Consider the following 22,801-nt stretch of genomic DNA (forward strand, 5'->3'; position numbering starts at 1 on the left):
TATATTGAAGCTGTCAATAGCTGATTTATTTTTTAGGAGACAACATGCAATGTAAAAAGCATTCAGACCATCATGTGATACACATATTGTCCCCAAAACTAGCCCGATGATTGAGATATAAGAATAGATATACATGAATGCTTCTAAAAACAAAAAGTGTAATTTTAGAGTGAATGCCAACATATTTTGGATATGGAAAGACTCAGTTGTTAGAACACTGATTTCCCTGTTTGTGTTTCCTTTGAAGAATATCCTTCACACACTAACTCTTTTCCCTCTGTGTTATAAACAGCCTAAAAACCAAGAAGTGGGTGAATGAATTCAGGTAAGCTGCTGGTTTGAAATTTAATTGTTAAGGCACAATATCTGCAGTACTTATAGCCGTAGAATGGCTTGTAGACTTGCTTAAACATAATTCTTCTGAAGGACTGACTAAAAACAAACTCTTATACTAACAGATACGGAGGTTTCTCTCTCGGGGGCAGCGCCACTCAGACGTTATCTCAGGTCCACCGTGTCCAAGACTCCATCGTGGCCATCAGGACTCATTATCGAGTTCAGCAGGTATAAACAAGGTTCCAAGCATGTTCAACTGAAACTGCTGTTTTCCTGAATGTTCTTCATGTTTTCTGATGTTCTTTGATTCATCACAGAACAGTTCGCTGGATCATCTGCTAAACAGACTGCCGGATTTTCTAGGAGGACTGAACAGTCAAAACAATGTCAAGGTAAATGTGTGTCGGTTTATCCGTCTTCTCTCCTCCTCTTCTGTGGCCTGTCTTTCAAGGAAGAATCAAGCACTTAAAAGCATTTCTCTCGTTGCTGTACTCAGGTGTGGTACAACAACAAAGGGTGGCATGCCATGGTGTCATTTGTCAACGTGATGAACAACGGCCTGCTGAGAGCGAGTCTGCCACCAGGTCCAGAGAGGAAAAGACACGGCATCACTGCCTACAACCACCCGCTCAACCTCACCAAGGAGCAACTCACAGAAATGGCCATGTTAGTTCACTGCTGTGGAGTTTTAAGGGTTGATGTTGGTGGAGTTGGTTTCTTGTGCTTGTTATATTACCACACTTTTTCTCAAGAGTTAAATTCAGCTTAGTCAGAAGTAAAACAGGAAGTGTGAGTTGTGTAACATCAATGTGTGTATTGTGTATGTTGATATGTGTTTTTCTGGTTCCTCTGTCAGGATGACCACATCAGTAGATGTTCTGGTTTCCATCTGCGTGATCTTTGCCATGTCCTTTGTGCCGGCCAGCTTCGTCCTTTTTCTGATTGAGGAGCGAGTCAGCAAAGCCAAACACCTTCAGTTTGTCAGCGGGGTAAAACCGATCCTTTACTGGCTGGCCAACTTCACCTGGGACATGGTCAGTGCTCAAGAGGAAGGAGACATTTTGCTTACTCTTATCAGCCACAAGTCCCTTAATTGTTATATTGTGAGGTTTTCACAATGTGACAACAATCTCACTCTTTAATAATTGTGTTTAGTAATTCTTTATCATATTTGGTGGGATTTCCTCTTCAGAGATATAATACTGCATGCAGTATTATAGCAGAGGAGAGGGCAACATTTACTGGAATAGATGAATTGTGTCAGTGATGTTGTAATTCCTACAGTTTGCCAGTTGAGGTTGACAAGAGCTAAAGAGTTGCTTCTTCAACAGAACAAAATCTTTCCACCTACATTGTATTCAGATCATATCATTTTACTCTCAAAATAAGAGTAACAAAAATCTCGAAAAGTAATATAAATAATCGTCATATAATTACATGAGATAATCTAATTTAAATTCTGCTTTGTACCTTATCAACCTTGTACAAAAGCTACGGCTGTGTTCAGATACACAACAGCACTGCATCAACAAATGCAGCCACCTCATTCATTTCAATGATGGCACTGTATTTCTACAGCAGAATGCAGAAGGCTCCGTCTTAAAAGTTTAACCTGGCGCAACTTTTGTTGCAACGAAATTCAACATCATCTTGCCCCATTGCATCTTCCCCTGCATTTTTGGAGCTTAAAATCTTAACCTCGACTCTGTAAGGACTGTCATGCACCAATGGTGTAATTCTCGCCTTACTTCTCCAGTCAATAATCTGCATTAGATGATTCTCAATAGACAAATATTATTCACTGGATAAAAGAAAGACTTTCTCTTCTTCTAAAATGTCATCTTGTCATCTTGTCAGTTGAACTACACAGTCCCAGCCACCATGGTGGTGCTGATCTTCATCTGCTTCCAGCAGCAGTCGTACGTCTCAGAGACCAACCTGCCTGCTCTCGTCCTGCTCCTCCTCCTCTACGGGTACGTTCAGACTCCACTGACTTCTGTCCTCGTTGCTACACTACTAAAATCCTGCATCATCAAATCTGACTGGACTGACTGATCAGAGTGACTCGTGTCTGTTTCCGTGCTTTCTTACCAGCATGTTGAACTTTATTGGTATCGAGAACATCCTGAGTACTTCAGACAACATGAGCCTGAATCTTAATTGTGACCTTTTTCCTTTATTCATCTTTTTACTCCATGCGTAACTACAAAGGTAAACACGTTTAGAGCAGTGATCTTTAAATTGTATCATTAGTCACTGTATGATTTCTAATATGGAATTAAATAGACCCCGATGCCAAAGTCTCTATTTCCCTAGTTGGATCATAGTCTGTAACAAAAGTAATGACTCATCATTCTTTTTAGGTGGTCCATCACCCCTCTGATGTACCCAGCGTCCTTTCTGTTCACCGTCCCAAGCACAGCCTATGTAGTCCTGACCTCCATCAACCTCTTCATCGGAATCAACGGCAGCATCGCCACCTTTGTCCTGGAGCTGTTTGTTGACGAGGTACAAAGCGCAGCAGTCTGCAAGGGCAATGCGACAAATAAAACTATTTAGTGCTCTTTTAACCACGATTTATGGGTTTTTTTCAGCATCTGAACGAGGTGAACAGGATCCTGAAGAAGGTGTTTCTCATCTTCCCTCATTTCTGCTTGGGACGAGGACTCATCGACATGGCCAAAAACCAGGCCATGGCAGACGCTTTCCAGAGACTGGGTACCGATATGTCCACCTTTTAAATATCTAAAAGTCTATTCAGTATTTCAAAGATGAAAATGACTTTAACCCAAGACACTTTCGACTCATTGTTGTGGTGATTGTGCACTGTAGTTTGAATATACACAGTAAATTGTATATTATTGTTTTGCTAGACCCTTTTATATAGACTTTTGTTACCATCCTATGGGGCATTATTGCCTGCATACTTTTAACTTGAACTGCTTGTTGGACTGCAGCAAACACACAGGATGTACGATCTATAAAGATAAATGTATGTAAAGATTGTCTTTGCCTGTGGTTCTCCTCCAGGCACAAAGCAGACACTGAACCCTCTTCAGTGGGACTCTGTAGGGAAGAACCTGTTTGCGATGGCAGCTGAAGGTGTTATCTTCTTCATCTTCACCATACTGCTACAGTACAAGTTCTTCATTCGCCTCAGGTAAGTTTTAAAACAACCCTTCAATATTTTAGGAAAATGCAGACAGATCTTTTGTTTGGAAACCGATCTGCAGCATCTGAACCAAAATGATACAGGGTGATCTTGTTCCTCCCCGTTCAGGTCGTGGTGGGCCGAGCCTGAGATGCCTCCGCTTGGTCCAGAGGATGAGGACGTCAGCAGGGAGAGAGAGAGGGTCAAAAGTGGCAAAGCCCAATCAGACATCCTCTCCATGATAGACCTGAGCAAGGTACAACCAGCATTCAGCCTAAAAAGTAAAACTTAAACTGTTTACATTGTTAACACTCCTGTGGCTGAATCACAGCAAATGTCTGCACTCAGCTGTCATCAAGCATAACCCATACAAAACATTCAAACTACTGTTTCAAGTTGTGTTATTAGAATTGCAGTCTGCCATCATGCAGCATTTGTTCATCCTACACTGGCAAACTTCTTGCTGAGACGGAATTGTGGAGTTGATGGTAAAACAAAGGACTTTTTGTTTTGCAGGTTTATAAATCAGGCAAGAAGCCGGCGGTGGATCGTCTCTGCCTTGGGATTCCTCGTGGAGAGGTGAGAGATATGCACACCAAAAGAAGCACAAATTACATCATAGTCCAATGAAAACACACACACACACACATTGTCTGACCTTAGGTCTAATCAGCTCATTGTTTAATAAGTTCACATAGTCTCAAGGGAATGGTCCCAGCTGCATACAGATATATTTGTAACTTGATGTTGTGTTTGTGTCCTCAAGTGTTTTGGCCTGCTGGGGGTGAACGGAGCAGGGAAGACCTCCACCTTTCGCATGTTGACCGGAGACACGGCCATCACCTGCGGAGATGCTTTCCTTAATGACCACAGGTACAAACCCTCTGCACCAAGTTTTACCAAAGCCTTGTCCTACTAAGTGAATGTGTCCTGGATATAAGAGGACAGGAATATGTATGTGAGGCTGAATTAACCCGTATGAAACGTTATGGAAAATGTGGAAACACTTTGCAAGAGTGCCAGTTGTAGAGGTACTATTAGCAGTACTAGTAGAAGTACTAGTAATTGTAGTAGTTATTGTTGCATGTATCGTAGTGGCAGAAGCAGTAGTAAAAGTAACACTAGTATTATAGTATACACTAGTATGTTGCTGCAGTACAAGATGCAGCAGTAATTGTAGTAGTAGTAGTAATGGTGGTGGTGGTCAGAGTAGAATAACCAGAAATCCTTGTAGTGACCGTAGATAAAGTACTAGTAATAGGCCGTCATTGCAGGTGTACCATTTACATAGTCATATTAGTACTTCAGTGATACTACCAAGAAACATAGTAACATTATCAGTAGAAGTATGGTTACCTATAGTAGTAGTCCCAGCACAATAAATAAAGTTGTAGCAGCAGTAGTCATAGTAGTAATAGCAGGAGTACTACTAATCGCAGCAGCATTAGTATCGGTAGTACAGTGAAAGTGTTTCTGTGGTTCTCAGTGTGCTGACAGAGATGGAGCGAGTCCACCAGCTGATGGGTTACTGTCCACAATTTGACGCCATCAGCGACCTGCTGACGGGTCGGGAACATCTGGAGCTGTATGCCCGCCTGCGGGGAGTGCCAGAGGAGTCTGTCACCAAGGTACCGTAAAGGAAACTGAAATTAAGACATTCAGTCATTTCTCAATGTTGAGATTGAGATTTCTGAAGTTGTGAGACACAGTGACGGACTTGATGTGGAGTGCTCTGATGTACCTTCTGTGATGTCCTGTAGGTGGCGCAGTGGGGTGTGAAGAAGCTGGGACTGACCCAGTACTCTGAGCGGGAGGCTGGAGGCTACAGCGGAGGCAACAAAAGGAAACTCTCCACTGCCATCTCCCTCATCGGGTTCCCTCCTGTTATATTCCTGGTGAGAAACAAACGTGTTCACCAACCACTAAGATCAACACAGAGTATGAAACTTAATATCACCTGTTAAAACACGGGAAACATGTTCGAATGAATACCATTCTAAACATTAAAAACACATATTGTACATATTGCAACCCTTACATCACAAACATACATGCATGTTTTTTCCTAGATGATGTGGTTCAGTAACTTAATTGTTGGTGCCACAACCAATCTTTCTTAAAATGTGTTGCTAAAATGTATCAGTATTTTGCCTGTTGTTTCCATGATGCATTGATTTATTTAACTCTTGTTAGGATGAGCCCACCACTGGCATGGACCCGAAAGCCAAAAGGTTTCTGTGGAACTGCATCCTCAGCGTCACCAAAGAAGGAAGAGCTGTAGTTCTCACCTCCCACAGGTAAATAGTCAAGACACATTAGCAGGATGGCCCCCAACTTCCTGTTCCTTCAATGAAGCACTCAGTAAACACAAAACCCTGTCAATAATATGCTACTGTTCCATCAATTCTGTATTTATATCTAAGAGTTTCCTCATGGTGTGCATTATTATATAGTGTACAATATGTGCTAATGGATTTTATCATGTGTCTGTTCGGTCAGTATGGAGGAATGTGAGGCGCTCTGCACCAGAATGGCCATCATGGTGAACGGCAGATTCCAGTGTCTCGGATCTGTACAACACCTGAAGAACAGGTAAGCACACTACAGTCTGTCTGATACAAGTCAAACTCAATGTATCAATCAGTGAATGAATGAATGAATATCTGTAAATATCTCTGCAGGAAATCTTTTAGTTATAATCTTGTAGACCCTTGTGAGATTAACTTTTGTGTTGTTTCCATAGTCTTGTTTTTAAAGCGGCTCTAAATCAAATTCCATTAAACTGTAACAGTACATACAAAGTCTTGACTATTGTTTCGTCCTTCATCTTCCAGGTTTGGTGACGGCTACACGATCATCCTCCGCCTGATGGACACTAAATCCAACCTGGACCCATGCCCCATCAGCACTCACATGAAGAGCTCTTTTCCCAGCATCGAGCTGAAGGAGCGCCACCAGAGCGTGCTGCAGTTCCAGCTGCCCTCACGCGACTGCTGCCTGGCTCGTGTCTTCGATGTGCTGGCCAACAACTACGAAGAGCTGGGCGTCATCGACTTCTCTGTTTCACAGACCACCCTGGACCAGGTGAGGATGAATAAAGGATGCAACTGGCATGAGAGCCATTCAAACTTCTCATATCTTTACCAGAGGGTGGTGTAGAGGTCCTGATCTGGGATCTTCTGTAAATTGAATTAAATAAAGCATTGCATCAAATGCCCTTAACTGAGGCAACATATGCTGCTTCCCATCAGGCTTTGCTCTCTGGCTGTTGTTAGAGGGAAGGAGGAAAATGCATGAATTTGTATGTTTAAACAAGCATTTGTAAAGTTAACAACTAATCAAAAAGGAGAAAAGGGCCATGCATACTGTTCAAGTTGCAAGTTTAGGATCTGAAATTAGCACCCAACGCCAGTTAAATGCAGATACATTTATAGCAGTGGCGGGTAAAATTGTCAGGCCATTCGCCACTTTGGTGGACAGGAAAAACACACAATAGAGAGATGCCTTTAGAAAGGGTGTTGACGACAGTGGCAGAGGGGAAAATCACAAGATGTCATTTGGTATTAGTTATTAGTTTGTCCATGAATGAACTATTCACTTTATTAATCAAAATGTATTCATAGTATGTTTTTGCATGTAGGTGGGCTCATTCATGTATGTGCTTGCTTTCAGGCTCCCCTAATACCACAGTGTAATTGGAACACTGGTATTTTTCATGCACGTAGCCTAATGTTTTTTGTGTAAATACATTAAACATTGAAAGACATCATTCTTTACATTAAATGGTCTGTAAATGATCTAAATGTTATTCTTTATTTAGTGCACAGATAACATTTCTGAGTGGCAGAAACAATAGAACGTACCTAATTTCAGACCCTGAGCATGGTACTTAATTAATGAGGATTTGCCAAATTCTATCCAATTGAAAAAGATAAGTAAGATGTTAATGAAGTGATCCAGACACATTTTAATGGATGTGGCAGCAGTTTCTCAGCAGCAGTAGTCTCAACTCTTGCAGAAGATACATTGGTTAGCATGCATGCTAATAGGCATTAACAAAAATAATGTGATGGATAGCTGACCGTCATTAGCTTGATAGCTAACCAAGCACATTTAAATCAATTAAAGAATTATTTAATGTGACGCTAAAGCGGATTTATTTTTGAAGGTATTTGTCAACTTTGCCAAAGAGCAGACGGACGACGACGTCTTCACAGATGTGGTCGTCGGCAACAGAACAGTACAGACCAACCTCACTACACTGCAGTCCAGGATTAACTCTCCCAGCATCCAACCACAGCCGCCAATCACACCCCCTCAGCCAGTCAAGACTTCCCGGCAACATGACAAATCATGTGACAGCAAACCAAAAGAGGGTAAATCAAAAAAGCCAAAAGCTGGCACGGTCAAATCTAAAGACGGCAAAGCTAACGGAGAGCAAAGCAACAGCACGGCAATGACCAGAATGCCTCAGCGAGAGGAGACGGTTCAGAGGAGAGGCAGCAGTGGATCAGACAGCAGTAATGCTGGGGTTCAGGGAGAATCCAGTAAATCCAGTGGCTCCAAACACAGAGCAGGGAGCTCCAGTAGAAATCCTTCTGCACTCTTTATAGTCGACAGCAACACACAGGACAGTGCACTATGAAGTGGACTGGTGCAGATGATGCGGGTTCAAAGGACCCACTACAATCAAAAGCTTTTTATTACTTGCTGTATGTTCATGCTAGTGTTTTACAATGCTGGCAGCGACCTCAATATGCAACATGGAGCGGCAAAGCTTGATGCAGTTAGAAGTGGAAAAGATGGACTTTGAGAGTTACTTTTAGAGGTAAATTTATCCCCTTGGCCTCCTCTGAAGAATGAAAGGTGAGTACTTTCTAAAATGGCTTTGGTGCCTTGTTCACCCGTTAACATATCTGCAGCTCTATACCCTTTATTTGGGTTCATCAATCTTACACTGTGTCTTCTCTCTCTGTATCAATCTCATCAGTCCAAAGATATGTTAGTTATAAACATGTTATGCAAGGCTCAATGTAAAAACTAGGGGTGGCGTTCCTCAGGGCTCAATCATTAGACCTCTTACAATCTCGTCTTTATTTTGCTGAAAGCACTTTAAAAAACAGAAAATGTTACAAACAGTAACTGAAGTACATGTGTTACATGTAAAAAATCAGATGATTTTATGTTTCAGAAAGCATTTGAGGGATTGTTTCTCTGATGTGGAGAGAATTCTTACTGTAAGTTCATTGTGAAATACCTCTACCTATGTTTAATGATGAGCTTTACGAGTGTTATTCTTTTGTAAATCAAGAATTTATTTTGTCTTTTATTTGTCAACAATGTTTTGTTTCATTTTTTATTTATGTTGCGTGATTGGGTAACAATGTCACTATCCAAACGGAGGTTATTACATATTCTGTAGGCCACATGTAGAAGAATCTGACACACTTCCTGCACAGATCTTGAAAGGTCTGGACATCACATTTATTTTTCATTAATTATGAAACTATTGAAAAGGTCTGGACACACAGGTGTGACTCGACACTGTTTTAGCTGCATAGAGTTACTACAAATTATTCTACATGATGCCAAACTACAGCACTCCAAATTAAATCAAAGAAATTATGATAGATCCAAGAATGAATTATTCCATTCAGTCCGAGCTGCAAACACCTAACAACATTGCCTTTGGTCATTAGTTGGTTTTTTTAAACTGTATTTCTTTTTTTTTCTCAAAGAAATGACACAGCTGACTGAATGTTCGAAGCAGGTTGTTACTGCACTGTAATGCACTGTTACATATTTAAAAGATTGTTATGATAGTAATAGGCATGAGACAAACATAAATTATCAGAAGAGAGTATACAATCAAGGGTTTCATTCCAAAATGCAAACTGTTACAATATAATATTTAAAAAGGTTAAATGTATTGAAATAGCTGAAATGATGCAGAACTAATACATTGAGATAGATTAAAATGACTGATGTGTCATTTTGGAATGAAAGTCTGTACTACTAAATGTACTTTTAAGGTATTATGCTTGAAAAGTTCTGCTTGAACATAAATGTATCTGTGCATCTACTATAAGATGTGCATTGTATACTGAAGATATGCTAGCATAGAAAAAGAAAAACGGGTTTATGTCTGTTGTGAATGTTTTGTCTTGAAGGAAAATAACTGTCTATGTATTATTTTTTTTAAAAAACATATTGTGAAGTATGTTTTCTAGTTTGTTGTTTTTGATGACTCACTGCAACACGTTGGACGTCAGGAGGTTTTTCTTCGTCATAGCGAGGATAAGCATTGGTTTTGGCGCAGATAAAAGTGAAGGGATGATTACGCTGCACTGATGTTTCTGTTACTGTTCAAAGAAAAGAGACAGAAACCACAGACAGTTTTCTTTACACTAAAGTCATTCAGATAGATAAACTTCTACATTTACACATTTACCACCACCTGCAAAAAAATGATGACTAATATTTAAAACATTTAATTAGGATTTGAACATTTTATTGCCCAGATTTTAGTAGTTTGTTTAATTGTTTTGCCAGAGTAGAAAGCATGGATGTATAAAGAGCAATTGATAGGGAGTCGGCGCCCCATTCATTCCTATGAAAGTTGCTCAGTATTGAATGAAGCAGAAAGAAGTTTCACTTCTGAGCACAAGATGGTCAGGATGTTCTGACAGTCCTCTGCATTAGAGGACCTGTAAGGAAGGCGCACTAGCATCTCCTCTAACCCCGCCTCCCGGCCCTCTGTCCAGTCTCGTTCTCGGGTTCATTCACATGACACCAAGTATGGCTTTGTTTGAAAAACATTAAATGAGTTTACAATCATTAGTCACCTCTCTATATAATAGCTTCTAATGTAAGTGGCGGGGTCCGCCATTCCCACAATGGATTCAACAAGGGATCTGTATTTGAAGAATACAAATACAGCTACAGCGGTTGTGAAGAGGACATTTTATTTTTTGTTATTGAACTAATAAATAATAAAATGCACAAAGAAAATCCTTCAAGATTTTACAGTCTGTTCCCCAATAGCTGGTCTGACAGGAACCCACATCCACAGGAGATGATGCTCTGTTCACATCTGAAATGTAATTTTAAAATACTGAAACCTTGATAATGTACTTTCTATATTCGACCAAACATACATGTTGGCCTGGTCTCCGTTCTCTGTGACGCTCTTCTCTCTCAAACGTTGTTCACTAACAGCCACGAGGAGATGATCAGACCGGACGCGTCTCCACGGTCCTTCATCACCACCTCTCCTCTTCCTCCCCAGTTTCTGTGTGACCGTCTGCAGCAGAGCGTCCAGACTGGACAAGGAGATGTCGGGAAGACGAAACTCAGGAGATCTCTGGAGAACACGAGAGGAGAGTCAGACTGATCTGTGGTGTGAGACACTTTTGTTTGGAAGTGAAAATATATTTTATTATCCTGTTTCAGTTTTTTTGTATTTCTGGTGGAAGAAGTACTCAGATCTTCTACTGCAGTAGTATTAATACCACAATGTGGAATTACTCCATAACTTAAGAGTTAATAAAAATGTACTTAAAGTATCAAAAGTAAAAGTACTCGTTCTGCAGAATAAATGTCCACTGTGACAGATTTATTATTAGCATTTTACTGTTGCAGCTGGTTGAGGTGGAACTAGTTTGAACTTCTTTATTTACAAAAGGCAACAGGTAGGTAAGTCCAGTGGTTTTAATGCGGCATGAAGGGGAAAAAATAAGTTCTGCTTTTAAAATTTGCTTTTATTTTCTGGGCTTTGCTCTAATCTTGGATTTATTTTGTGAAATACTGACGATTATACCTTTTTTGGGGGGCCTCAAACAGCTGTCTGGGGGGGGAAGTTGTTCTTCGGTAGAGCTGCTAACAGTGCATAGACGTCTGAAACATGGTAAAGAGCCTCAACCAGACATTTTATGCTTCCTTTTCAGGTATTTACAGTTGAAACGTTTCAACACAGCTTCAGGGACTCATCAGCTTTGCAGTAGTTTGCAAATAATGAGGCATAAAATCATTTGCATCCTTTAATATTTAAAGAGTAAAACATGTTAAAGACTTTGATATCTTCAGCTTCTGTTTTAACTCACTGAACAAATTAAACGGGCAATAAAGAAGATTTTTATTTGTTTATTTATATGTGTAGTCTCTGGATCATTACCAGTGACTCAGTCAATTTTCAGGAAGGTGCTGACGTTTCTAACTTTAAAAACTCTTGCCATTGCCCAAAGCCTTGTTGATTTGGCTACTTGGCTAATGTGTTCTTCCTTGTGACTCAATCATTTCCTCTTAAGGCCACTGTTGCTGTGCCAAACCAGTTCATGAGGAAGCAAGTCCTCCTGGTTTCCAGTAAAGGTATTAATCCTAACTTCCTTAACTGTCCTTTTAACTGAAAATGAAACACTTTTATATGAGCAGAGCTTTGTTTCAACCTCAGGATTTTAAAGACATGTAATCAGTCTTTAAAAATAAAGCAAAAATCATATTAATTTACTCACACTTTTAGAGAACAGAGGATTGTCTATCCAGGGCATGTTGTCTGGTACTTGTCCTGTAACTGACCCATCGCCTCCGCAGCCTTTTATACTAAAGTTTGAAGCGATGGTCCTTGTTTGCTCAGATAAACTGATGGGAGGTAGAGGTGTGTGGCACCTCTTCTGACAGTCACAACACTCAGGAGCTGGTTTAGATAGATTTAAAGGTGGCAGCACAAACCGGGGACTTAGTGGTTGCTTGGTGTCAGAATTTAATCCTATGAGAGACTTGAGTGTTTGTTCCACTGATTTAATGACAGGTGGGCCATTTTTGCGGCCAGTTTCTGGTTCCTTTCTACTTGTGCAGCCGTCTTCTTTGCCCTCCTCTTCCTCATCTGGCTCCTTGGCTGCAGCCAGAACAGGCATTAGATTGACACAAAGCCTCAATACATTTCCTGATGTCTCACATGTAGTAACCTTTGCCACGGTGGAGTTGCTGTTTGATGTGGGAAATGTAATCTTCTTATTTGACTTTACAGTTCTCATCTTGGGAATTGATTTCTTCACTTTACCCACGATCATCGGACAAGTGTCCCGATCAGGTTTTTCTAGTACAACCGTCCTTCTCTTCTTCTCCTCTTTCCTCATTCCAAAATGTGTAGACAAACACCTTTGAGAATCTTCTCTGAGATTGTCCAAACATGTCACAAAAAAGCTTAGATAAAAAAATCACAGATTACATCAGACATCTCAGATGTAACAAACTGAACAGCTCCTTTTTCTCTCCAGCAGCAGTGGGAAGAAAGTTGAGAACAATTAGATGACTATGTTGCAGGCCTATTAAACTGGCTGTTATGGTAACATGCACACAAACTCCGCTCAGCGTTTAATGAGTGTGGGTGTGGGGGGGGGGGGGGGGGGGAGTCTTTGTTATTTGAGGTTATATCAAAGGATGGATTATAGTTGAGCTGAAAGCAGTCGAAGATGATGGTTTATAAAGATGATGGAGGTGACTGTGGCTGTATGTTGCAAATTATGACAGGAATTTGTTTTAATAGGTATGCCAAAGATTGTCTATTAATAAGATGAATCACTCAGATTAAAAAATAGAAGACCTGGACCACACTCCAGTCATGCACGTTTGTATTTCTAGTAATCGTGCATTCTTGTGGTGATTATTAGTAGGACCAATAGGTGTTTTTGTAGGCTATGAACAAGTCCACAAATACAGTTTCCTCTTAATTGCAAAACTAAATCAACGTCCTCTGCAGTTTGTTTGAATCATTTAAAAGCTGCACTAAATATGTTTCATAATGACAATTGATTAAATGGCTGAAGATTGTGACTATACTATGAGACTGACTATACTAGCTTGTTTTTCCTTTCCCCAAGAAATAGGAAATAAATACTACACTAGGGCTGCCCCCTCGATTAGTCAGCCAATCGTCGTTTTGGTCTTCAACTAATACGTCATTAGTTTATTAGTTGTTATGTGCTTCTTGCGTGCTGAATGACTTATTCTCAAGAAACTTGTGAGCACATCTCATAAAAATAGTGCTTTTGTTTGATTCTTTGTGGAGAAACTCAGTTTTACAGATCGATTAAATCAACTGATTGATTGGTCAAAATATCTTACAATGAATCACACATAAAATCCTATGTTTAGATAAAGATATATATATGATTGATTGATTTAAAAAAAATACAAATCCTCTAAAATGTGTAAAATAGAAGTAAATGACAGTAATATCTTGATGCGATTACATACAAAATGTGTAACTGGAGACAGAGTGGAGCTCTCACTGTTCCTCCCTCTTTGTTTGTTCAGTGTCGAGCTAGCAGCAGCCGAGGAGGAGCTAGCTGCTCACAACATAAACTGACAGGCATACTCACCGGTTAACCTTAGTCTTTAGTCCCGACTCGCTCTATTCTTTTTAAGATCCAGAGCTTAGCAGTTTGTCGTTTGTTTTACTTGAGTAAAATGGTAGTTTTGACAGACAATGAAGAACAGGATTATATGTGAGTGACAATTACGAGTATGTTACGTTAGCAGGCTACTTAGCGTTAGCTTGAATTGCAACTACCAGTTAAATAACAGGTTTTTATCACGTCTGCAGTTGGGAACCGTGATAGATGTGAAACCGTGCCAGCTCTCTTTGCTAATGGTGCTACTTTAGTTGATTCAGGTTTTAACAGGCCGCCAGGTTTAATTATCTGTCTCTGTTAGCCTTTTTTTAACAGCTGGTAGCTAACGTTAACTAGCGTTAGCTGACCTGGATATGTTGTTAGTGGTACAGTCTGTGAATTCATAGCGAAATCACGTTTTCCAACAAATCAGCTGACACGCTTTGCTCTTGACACTCCCAACAACGCATCTTATTCAGATTATGTAGAGGTTACCTTGCTAATTTATAAAGATTAAGTTACAGAAGAGAAACGTACGTATATCTAAAATAAATCTATTAATGCCACAGCCAGGTTAGCTAAGTTTATAGGTTTACATGTCAAAGTGAAATTGTATAATCTCTCTTTGTGAACAAACCTAACTAACGCAGGAAGAGGTTACATGTCTCATGTTGCTGTGGTGTAGCTAACAGCCTGCAGGCTAAAAATGGCAACACCCACTGACCTACATTTGAAGCCCCTGCAGGAGGCTCCTCCTCCTCTCATCCGTTTAACAACACAGCAGTGATAAAACAGAAGCAGGCCAGTACAACAGAGAACTATCCAACGCAACGCAACATCAACTGTTTTAGCAGCTTGGTGATAATCTTCACCTTTCACAGCCACTGTGGCTGTTTGGCATATTCTCCTTTCCCTTTGATAATCAGCCAAATTAAGATTATGTTGTGTTGATATACTGCATGGCGTTCATAAATAATACAGTAAGCTACTCAACGTCCACCTCATACCCGAGACACTGCACCGTCACACTTTGAAATGCTGCACGTCCAATTCAAAGAGCATTCTCAGACTGAAAAAAACAAGAACAGTGCCAATCCTCAAGGCTGAAAATTAGGTCACACAAAAGTCTATTTCCACATTTTGTGTACTGATGAAAAGCATGCTCTCCTGTGCTGTGCCTGTCGCTATCACTGTCTACCAAAACGTATAACCCACAGCTGAATCATTAGTGTTAGTTTTCGACATCCCTACAACATGAGACAATTCAACTGAACATGATCTGCGGAGCGGTTGCTTTCCCTTCAGGATTTGTGTGACTTAATTGGCTAAATTGACCTCTTGTCGTCTGTCTTCTCAGCCTGATAGAGGAGCGTAAATGCAGCTCCCTGCCCAGCTCTCCAGCCAAGCGAGTGTCTCCCACCAAAAAGAAGCACTTCTTTATCAACCAAGCCATCCGCAACTCTGACCTCATTCCCCGAGCCAAAGGCAAGAAGAGCCTCCGCCGACAGGAGAACAGTAAGCTGTTATTATAAGACGAGATAAAAGTTGTCATCCACTGCAGGCTGAACAATGCCGGACAAGCCTGTGTGTGCGTGTGTGTGTGTGTGCCAACAATGGACAAAAACAAGCATTTACATTGAATGGTTATTGCTTCAGAAATGCCAATAGAGTACTACAAAAGTATGTTTTGTTTTATCTCAAGAATTAAAACTTTAAATCCATAAATCTGGCAATGATGTTCTGCGTATATACCAACACTGTCCATCTCTCTCTCTTCTTCTCTGAAAACCAGCACGCTTTCTTGCTAATCTTCTTGAGAGGGACGAGTGCTCCAAAGATGATCTGGAAGTGTGCAGTAACCCATCGATCCCGTCCATCTTCACTGAAGCCTGCACCAACGGAAACTACATAGAGGTGAGTGGACTTCAGCTGGGCTTAAGCTTTACCGCTCATTAATGCTGCAGAAGTGGCCCGAGGCAGTGCTGTAGTCAAGACCACCTAAACCGAGTCACGACAGGGACCAGAGTGTACCGAGACAAGACCAGGACTTTGAGGGGTTAGACCAAGTCTTGGTTTTGACTCTACTGTTTTTCTTCCGAGCACTTAAGACTATTTAAGTTTTAAGACATTTGAGTTTTGGTGGGGGTTTTACCTTTTCAACTTCTTACAAATGCCAGAGACTAAGAGCGTGTCTTACATTGATGGTCAAATCTTGATAACATCTAAAAAGCACCCAATAAAACAAGTATTAGTTTATGAATCGACTCCTCCTCCTCGTGTTCTTTTAGCCATGGAACGACTTCATGAATTGCTCCGGCGAGGAGCAGGAGAGGCTGCTGTCTCTGCTGGAGCAGGAGGTGGCCAAGAAGAAAAACACCAACAGGCCCCTCAAAGACGAGAGGAATGGTGAGCGGCTCAAGTCTGTGCTCGTCTGTAAGCTGGTTGTTAAGTGTAAGCCTGAACGTCACCGAATGTCTTCACAGTAAATCCTGCCTTCACAGCTCAGGACTGCTTCCAGAGAATCGATCGCAGGCTGCGAGCGACTCTTAGACGGAAACAAATCCCCATGGTGAGTGACATCTTTTCAACGAACGCGGTCCGGTCCCCACAGCAGCGTCGAGCTTCAGTGAAAGTTGGATCAAAAGGACTAAGCTGCTAATCAGGGCTCTGACCATATGGCGATATGATAACTGGTGGAGGACGTGTTAACCCCAGTAGTTTGACTTCTCTCTCCTGCATCTCTGCTGTGCTTCAAACTCAGAGGCTTCAGCTTGTTGTCTCAAAGTCACCAATCGCAAAAGTCTCTTTTTCCTCCTCCGAATTGACCCGTACGTCATCGGCTGTGTTTGGGTTTTTTAGAAAACAGTGAGACGTGCTGACTCAGCAAGGAAGCCCGCAGACGTTCAGTATTTGGCTCGAGCACAAACCATGCTCGAGGACACACGATCGTGGTGGAGATCGAACCGTTTAGCTTCCACCTGCTTTTTTTTGTTTTTCTCCTCACAGGGAAAACTGGAAGTCCTTGAGGAAAACCTTCTGAGCTTCTTCATCGATCAACCTCACTCAGTTTACACAACCAACCTCGCCAGCAGGTAGAAATCCTTTTTCCATATTCAGCGTATCTGCAGGTCTTAAAGCCTAAGAAAGTATTAAAACTCTTACTGTTAATATTAGTTGTAAAATGTTTTTGTATCTGATTTCGGGCTGTTGGCAGACATTATAAACCTATAAACTAAAAGTGGGAGTTTTACTGCCGTTAGCTGCAAGAAGGAAGCTCGTGGTGTCGTAATGGTAAAGTGTCAGCGAGTGTTAGTGTAGCCAACACTTTAAATGAATGAATACTTTTTCACTGGTTTATTCATCTATCCAGCTTACGGTGCTTATCAGGGCCCAGGTCTCATGTATGTAATTAATTACGTCATTAGTCATTCATGGTATACTCTGCTAGGAAAGTACTAAAAAATGTGACATAAAAGTAAATAATTCGAGCCGAGGCCGGATCAACTCTTCTGATTCTCCGTTATGCTTTCATACTTTGAGGTATTCAATTCTATGTGATACTACAAAGGTCTTAACAAGTACATACCAATACTTTGTTTTTATATACGATAATCTTTCATGCCAATAAAGCCACATTGAATTTAATTAGTTTCTATTGTTTAAAATTGAAATGTTAATTGTTTTTCAACCTCCAGTCCACACACAGTAGATTTAATTTCTTTGTTAAGTAGCCCTACATATCTGATTCCAACAGTTATATTATGGAAGATGATATGAAATCCTGCCTCATAGTATTACAAACCTTTTGTTTGACACCCTTTTATGTCCCTACCACCTGACAAACATACAGGCTCAAAGCTCTTATATTAAATTACACGAAACCTTTATGATCCACACAAAGAGTCGGAGAACAACAGGATGGGAAGAAAATGGCAAATAATTGGCGTTAGACACACAAAGACGAGCTCTATTGATCTATGCTGGGAAACTGGTTGATTGTTTCTGCATGTCGTTGGAGAACACTGAGGAGTGGAAAGTCATGTCTCTGTTGTTTGTCAATCAGCTTTGAGAGACTGCTGCTCCATGCCGTGTGCCAGTATATGGACCTCGTCTCTGCAAGTGAGTGCAAACACATACAGACATATAGATTATGATTATCTGAACATTAGACAACATTTTGTCAAAGTCAGATTTTTCCATCTGTGTGCAGCCTGCATTGCAGATCATTCTCTCTATTTTAAGGCAGTAATATTTGGCTACTATTGAATATCTGTGGTGGGTTATTTAGATTTTTCTTTCTCATCTTGGCACATAAAAGGTGATATTTGGGGGAAAACATTGGCAGGAAACATCAGTTAAGTTGTATCGAGCATCAAAAGCTTTGAGACATAACCATGTGGTCGTGTAAAAGCTTTTTGAACGAGATGTTTTTATAGAAATTAAAGCTACTTCTCTGTTTTTATAATACGGTTTACACAGCCTTGATGGCGGTACGGAGCCAGCTTAATGTGTTCCAGTCACATGAGGGTAATAAAAGCCCGTTTGTTGGTTGGACCCTCAGGCTCCGACTACAACAGGTCACGACAGACCGAAGTGGTGAACAAACAAGAAGAGTTTTTACCTCCAACACTTCTGCTGTCGGCCTACTTGGAGCAGATGAGCTGAGATAAGGTCCACGCCATGTTTCCCTGTTTCCTCCGCACAGCTCTGCTGCAGGCAGGAGCTCTGAGGAATGTAGATAATTCTGTATGTGTTGTGTCGGTAAAGAATACAGCTGGAAAATGCCTTTTCTTCTCTAGTTGGTCCCTGGTTTCTGTAGGAAATTTTCCATTCATTTGACCCATAAACACGTCAGAGTTCATTGACCCCCCCCCTGTATGTAAACACACGCATACAAACGGTAGCATGTAAGCATGCTGACTGTTAGCATGTTAGCGTTCAGCTCAAAGTACAGCTCAACACGTGTACATCAGGCTGACAAAGTACAACGGGCCTTGCTTTGAGGATAACCCTTCTGATTTAGGTCATTTTAACAGGTTTTAAGTTAACTCAGTTCATACAAAAACAGATTGTCATGAGCGTTGTGAAAGCATTATGTCAAAGTTAATTTATGAGCTTTAAGTTAAGGCAGAGAGTGTAAACAGGTTATAAACAGTTCATCCACGCTGTGCCTTTTTATGGTGCATATGATAGAATTCCACATATCATTAAGTTTAAATATGAGTTTTTAGTATTCGTGGTAATGGGAACACCCCCCCCCTTATGCTGTTTGGGACCTCATATTTAATATTTATTTTATAAAAACAATATTATCCAAAAAACGAATGGAAAATTGAATTGAAACCAGCTCTTAGCTCTGTGTTGCTAATGACGAATGACATTTTGCGAAGTGCTAAAACGGAGGAGTGCATCAGGAAATGCATCACTGCCTGAAGGGTTAGCCTGTAGGACTTGTGTAAGTGGTGAGGTGTGAAGCATGAATATTAATAATCTCTCTACATTATATGCACAGACACCTCTCATCGTAGGTAAAGAAGTAAATGTCTGTTGGTATGCTCGGGAAGGAGAAAACTCCTTAAGGTACAATTTCTTTGGGGTTTTCTCTCTGCTGGCTTCGTCCGGTCTCATCACCTCGTCTACACCTGAATCATCTGAAAGATACATTTTAACCAACCAAACTGTCTGGGTCCTTCCAGGAACCACTCAGTCGTTTTCTTTGCCAACTTACAAGCTAAAGTACACGATTGTGTGGCAGCACTGAGGCTGAGCGGACCCTCTGTACTGCTTTCACTGCACACTAGTGTAGCCGAAGTGTAAATGTTACTTCAGCAATGGTCAATAACACAAGATAAGGAACTATACTGTCGTTAAAAACTGCTAACAGCCTTGCACTTCTAGATTTATTCATGTGTTTCTTACTACATGCACAGTGCTCAGTTCACACAAAACACACAACGTCCTCTTTTAAAGCCTCTTTTTTTTTACATAGTGTTGTATGGTTTAACGGTATACTGCATGTGCAGTAGATGTGTTACATTGGATGAAAAATAACCACATTTAAGTTTTGACTATCGGGTATGTTTCATCTCAATGGGAACATTTACAACCCCGGAACAGCTCTTCTGCCTTATGAATACAAGTTTATATGTTGTTGTTTTTCTACATTTCTACTTGCCTGGATTTGGGAAACCAACAGAAAATCATTGGCAGTGTAACAAAACTTGACCTGTTGCTACATTTTGTCAACAACCAAAGTTTGTGTGTTTGTTTGTGTGGAAATCCAATTTCTCAGGCTCTCAACTTGTCACTCTGAATGTCACGTTGTTTATCTCGCATGGTGTCATTTTCTGTGTACTGTATACTTTCTTCAAGATGGGCTTTTTAAATGCACGTAGACGTAGTTGTGCTTTAAAAAACATGAACTCAGATGATTGACCTGTGCCAACATATGGATTAAAAAAGCATAAAATAGTCTGAAAGCTTTATACACTAGACTAAAATATCTTGTATGTGTGTGCTACAGTATGTATTTATAATTATCATTGCATCTATTAAAGGGTTTAAGATATCTCTTCTCCTTCGTCTACTTTTTACTTCAAAATGCTAAAAGCTCTGTCGGATTTTCAAGTACAGAAGTATCAAAAGTAAAAGTGTGCTATTCGAGTGTTTTATTATTCTATTTACATTCATACTGGGTTAATTTAATTGTACTGATGTGTAGTAAATGTACTCATTACCTTTCATCACTCGCTGTCATCCAAATGTTAGATTACTGAAGCTGCCGTGTGACCACATTTCCTTTTGCTCGTCTTATTAATGTTAGGACGCTGCACATGCAGGTAATGGCACCTGAGCACATCACTATATTTGTTGATGTGAAGTATCGTCTTCTGCAGGCTGACTCTGTGCACCTTTAGGAACATTAAACTGTCAAAAGTTTTGTCAACAGGATGCTTTGATGAAAACCCTAAAATATTATATTTAACAGACAATTGGGACAACTGCAGAAGGTCTCTGTTTTATGAACATAAACCTTTTTTTGCAATGAGGCTAAACTGCAACTTTCGAGTCTAAAACATGTAACTCAACACGTATTTTTTAATCAAGTGATGACCACTATACAAAATATGAAATAGAAATACCAGTGACACAAATTTGTTGAAGAATTTAGGCAAAAAATGGTAAACTATACCTGAGTGCTTTATTTTTAGAAAGATTGTTGAGTGAATATTAACACATGATCCTCTCTAACTATTTGAAATACGTTTCTAGAGTAGTGGACTTCCACTAGATGGCGTACAAGTACAAAGAAATATGGGCCATTAGCAGTGGTGGAGGAAGTATTCAGATGCTTTACTACAGTAAAAGTACTAATACCACAAGTCCTGCTTTGAAAATGTTATGTTATTAAAAGTATATAAGTATATTCAGGAAAGTGTACATTGTACATTCTGCATTGAATATGTAATTAAAGTAAACATACTCAATGCAGTGACTGCTATACTAATATTAGATTATGTCATTAGATTATTATGATGCTGTTGTACTTATTTTAGGTGGAGCTAAAAAAGATACTGCTAATTGATATCCAGCTGGCTTCCTCTCTTAAGGCCTCGTGTTGTGCACATTTAAATGTCCAACGAGGTGGAGATCTTTCAATCGTTCAGGATTTCCTTTCAGTTGTGACATCACAAAATACAGACCATCTCATAGTTCTAAACGTAACAACTCTAAATGTGCCTCTGTTCATTTCCAGTTGAAAGTGTTTGTGAATGAAGTCAGCTGACAGGAAGTGAACATGGACCCTAGCTGTCGCCTAGCAACACAATCCATTAAAATGCCCTAAAAAGGAGTGTTTCAGACAGATGGCGCACACAGCTATCAGACTGACCGTGTGAGACAAATATAGAGATTTTGAACATTAAAGCATGGAAACGAGTATGATCCTGGAAATGAGCTTCATGTGTCTCCTTTAAGTCTTTTTTTGTGATGTGTTGATTTTGTGTACACCCTAAAAAAAAAGTGTTTTTTAAAAGTTTTAAGTTCAAACCAAAATATTCAGAGGGATTTGGCTCGATAGCATGAACTGAAACATTCAAATTTATGATCACATAGATTTATTAGTCATTGTCATTTCAAGAAAACAAATGAATCAAATACATTGTGTTGTGAACGCGTGTATCAGATAAGAGAAGCGTTTAGAAGAGGCTTCTTTAAATATACAGAACAAACTATTTTAATATTTGCATGTCAAACTACGTATTTACATGGAAACAGGACAACTCAACATGCAGTGAAGTGGGCCTTTTCTGTTCATGTGAGTACAGTAAGAATACCATGGTCTCACTAAGAATACTTGTAGTACTTGTAGCAGTAGAAATGAACAACAGGTAGCACACATGATGTAATATTTACTCATTTATGTTCTGCACTTTGTTGTGGTCACTTAAACTTCCGTCACTTATTTTTCTTATTATTCTATTGCTCAACATATTAGTGGTGTATTTCCGGTGTTGACTACACGCATCAGTCAGCGTTTGATTATTTTGATATCAAGAGTGAAAATCCGAACACACTTCTTGTCTTGGATGACACTTCATCTGATGAGGCAGCGGGAGGATCATTTTTCAGTTTCAAATATCTCAAGCTCTTCATTTTAGTAAGCAGCTGCAACCAGCTACCGACCAGTGAACACTCGGACTATAAAATCAGCGAGGAAGCTGTTAACAGTTGACGGTGCTGAGGAGAGAAAGGACCATTTCCAGCAGTGAGTTTATTTAACTTGTGGCTGAATGTTGTTCTTTTCAAAATGTTCTATGAATGGATGGATCCTTTGTTTACTTTGTTTTTACCACTGTAAAATGTATATCTAGTCCTTGTGTTTCACATATATGTGACACCTAAATACAGGCTTACCTTGATT

At 40.1% G+C, this 22,801-nt stretch overlaps 2 protein-coding genes across 5 annotated transcripts in view; both read left to right on the forward strand.

Moving 5' to 3' along the window:
- The window catches only part of abca7 (ATP-binding cassette, sub-family A (ABC1), member 7), a 28,564-nt gene extending 18,066 nt beyond the window's left edge, over nt 1–10,498 (forward strand). For all 3 annotated transcript variants that reach the window (XM_076088187.1, XM_076088186.1, XM_076088188.1), the window contains 18 exons: nt 293–325; nt 459–564; nt 654–728; nt 833–1,002; nt 1,193–1,370; nt 2,194–2,309; nt 2,700–2,844; nt 2,931–3,054; nt 3,367–3,496; nt 3,617–3,743; nt 4,004–4,066; nt 4,254–4,360; nt 4,974–5,115; nt 5,248–5,382; nt 5,681–5,784; nt 5,987–6,079; nt 6,322–6,571; nt 7,656–10,498. In XM_076088187.1, the coding sequence (XP_075944302.1) occupies nt 293–325; nt 459–564; nt 654–728; nt 833–1,002; nt 1,193–1,370; nt 2,194–2,309; nt 2,700–2,844; nt 2,931–3,054; nt 3,367–3,496; nt 3,617–3,743; nt 4,004–4,066; nt 4,254–4,360; nt 4,974–5,115; nt 5,248–5,382; nt 5,681–5,784; nt 5,987–6,079; nt 6,322–6,571; nt 7,656–8,132 (2,575 nt within the window). In that variant the 3' untranslated portion in view covers nt 8,133–10,498. The remainder of the gene's footprint in view (nt 1–292; nt 326–458; nt 565–653; nt 729–832; nt 1,003–1,192; nt 1,371–2,193; nt 2,310–2,699; nt 2,845–2,930; nt 3,055–3,366; nt 3,497–3,616; nt 3,744–4,003; nt 4,067–4,253; nt 4,361–4,973; nt 5,116–5,247; nt 5,383–5,680; nt 5,785–5,986; nt 6,080–6,321; nt 6,572–7,655) is intronic.
- A 3,296-nt stretch (nt 10,499–13,794) lies between these two features.
- r3hdm4 (R3H domain containing 4) lies at nt 13,795–20,446 on the forward strand. Of its 2 annotated transcripts, none has more exons than XM_076088190.1 (8): nt 13,795–13,992; nt 15,236–15,393; nt 15,671–15,792; nt 16,167–16,284; nt 16,362–16,447; nt 16,885–16,970; nt 17,942–17,997; nt 18,440–20,446. In XM_076088190.1, the coding sequence occupies exons 1-8, from the start codon at nt 13,955–13,957 to the stop codon at nt 18,541–18,543; spliced, it is 768 nt and encodes a 255-aa protein (XP_075944305.1). In that variant the 5' UTR covers nt 13,795–13,954; the 3' UTR covers nt 18,544–20,446. The 2 variants fall into 2 exon arrangements, with proteins under 2 accessions (XP_075944305.1, XP_075944306.1); XM_076088191.1 differs by having other exon boundaries at nt 16,380–16,447.
- Nucleotides 20,447–22,801: the final 2,355 nt, after the last annotated feature.

The sequence above is a fragment of the Anarhichas minor genome, unplaced genomic scaffold (assembly GCF_050575085.1).
Source record: "Anarhichas minor isolate MPS153535 unplaced genomic scaffold, ASM5057508v1 ptg000010l, whole genome shotgun sequence".
NCBI lineage: Eukaryota > Metazoa > Chordata > Actinopteri > Perciformes > Anarhichadidae > Anarhichas > Anarhichas minor.

Excerpts from the sequence above, each read along its gene's own strand:
- r3hdm4 (XM_076088190.1), top strand. The coding sequence starts at position 13,955 with ATGGTAGTTTTGACAGACAATGAAGAACAGGATTATAT. Across the intron at positions 13,993-15,235 it reads AATGAAGAACAGGATTATAT|CCTGATAGAGGAGCGTAAAT; the intron begins GTGAGTGACAAT and ends CTGTCTTCTCAG. Across the intron at positions 15,394-15,670 it reads CCTCCGCCGACAGGAGAACA|CACGCTTTCTTGCTAATCTT; the intron begins GTAAGCTGTTAT and ends TCTGAAAACCAG.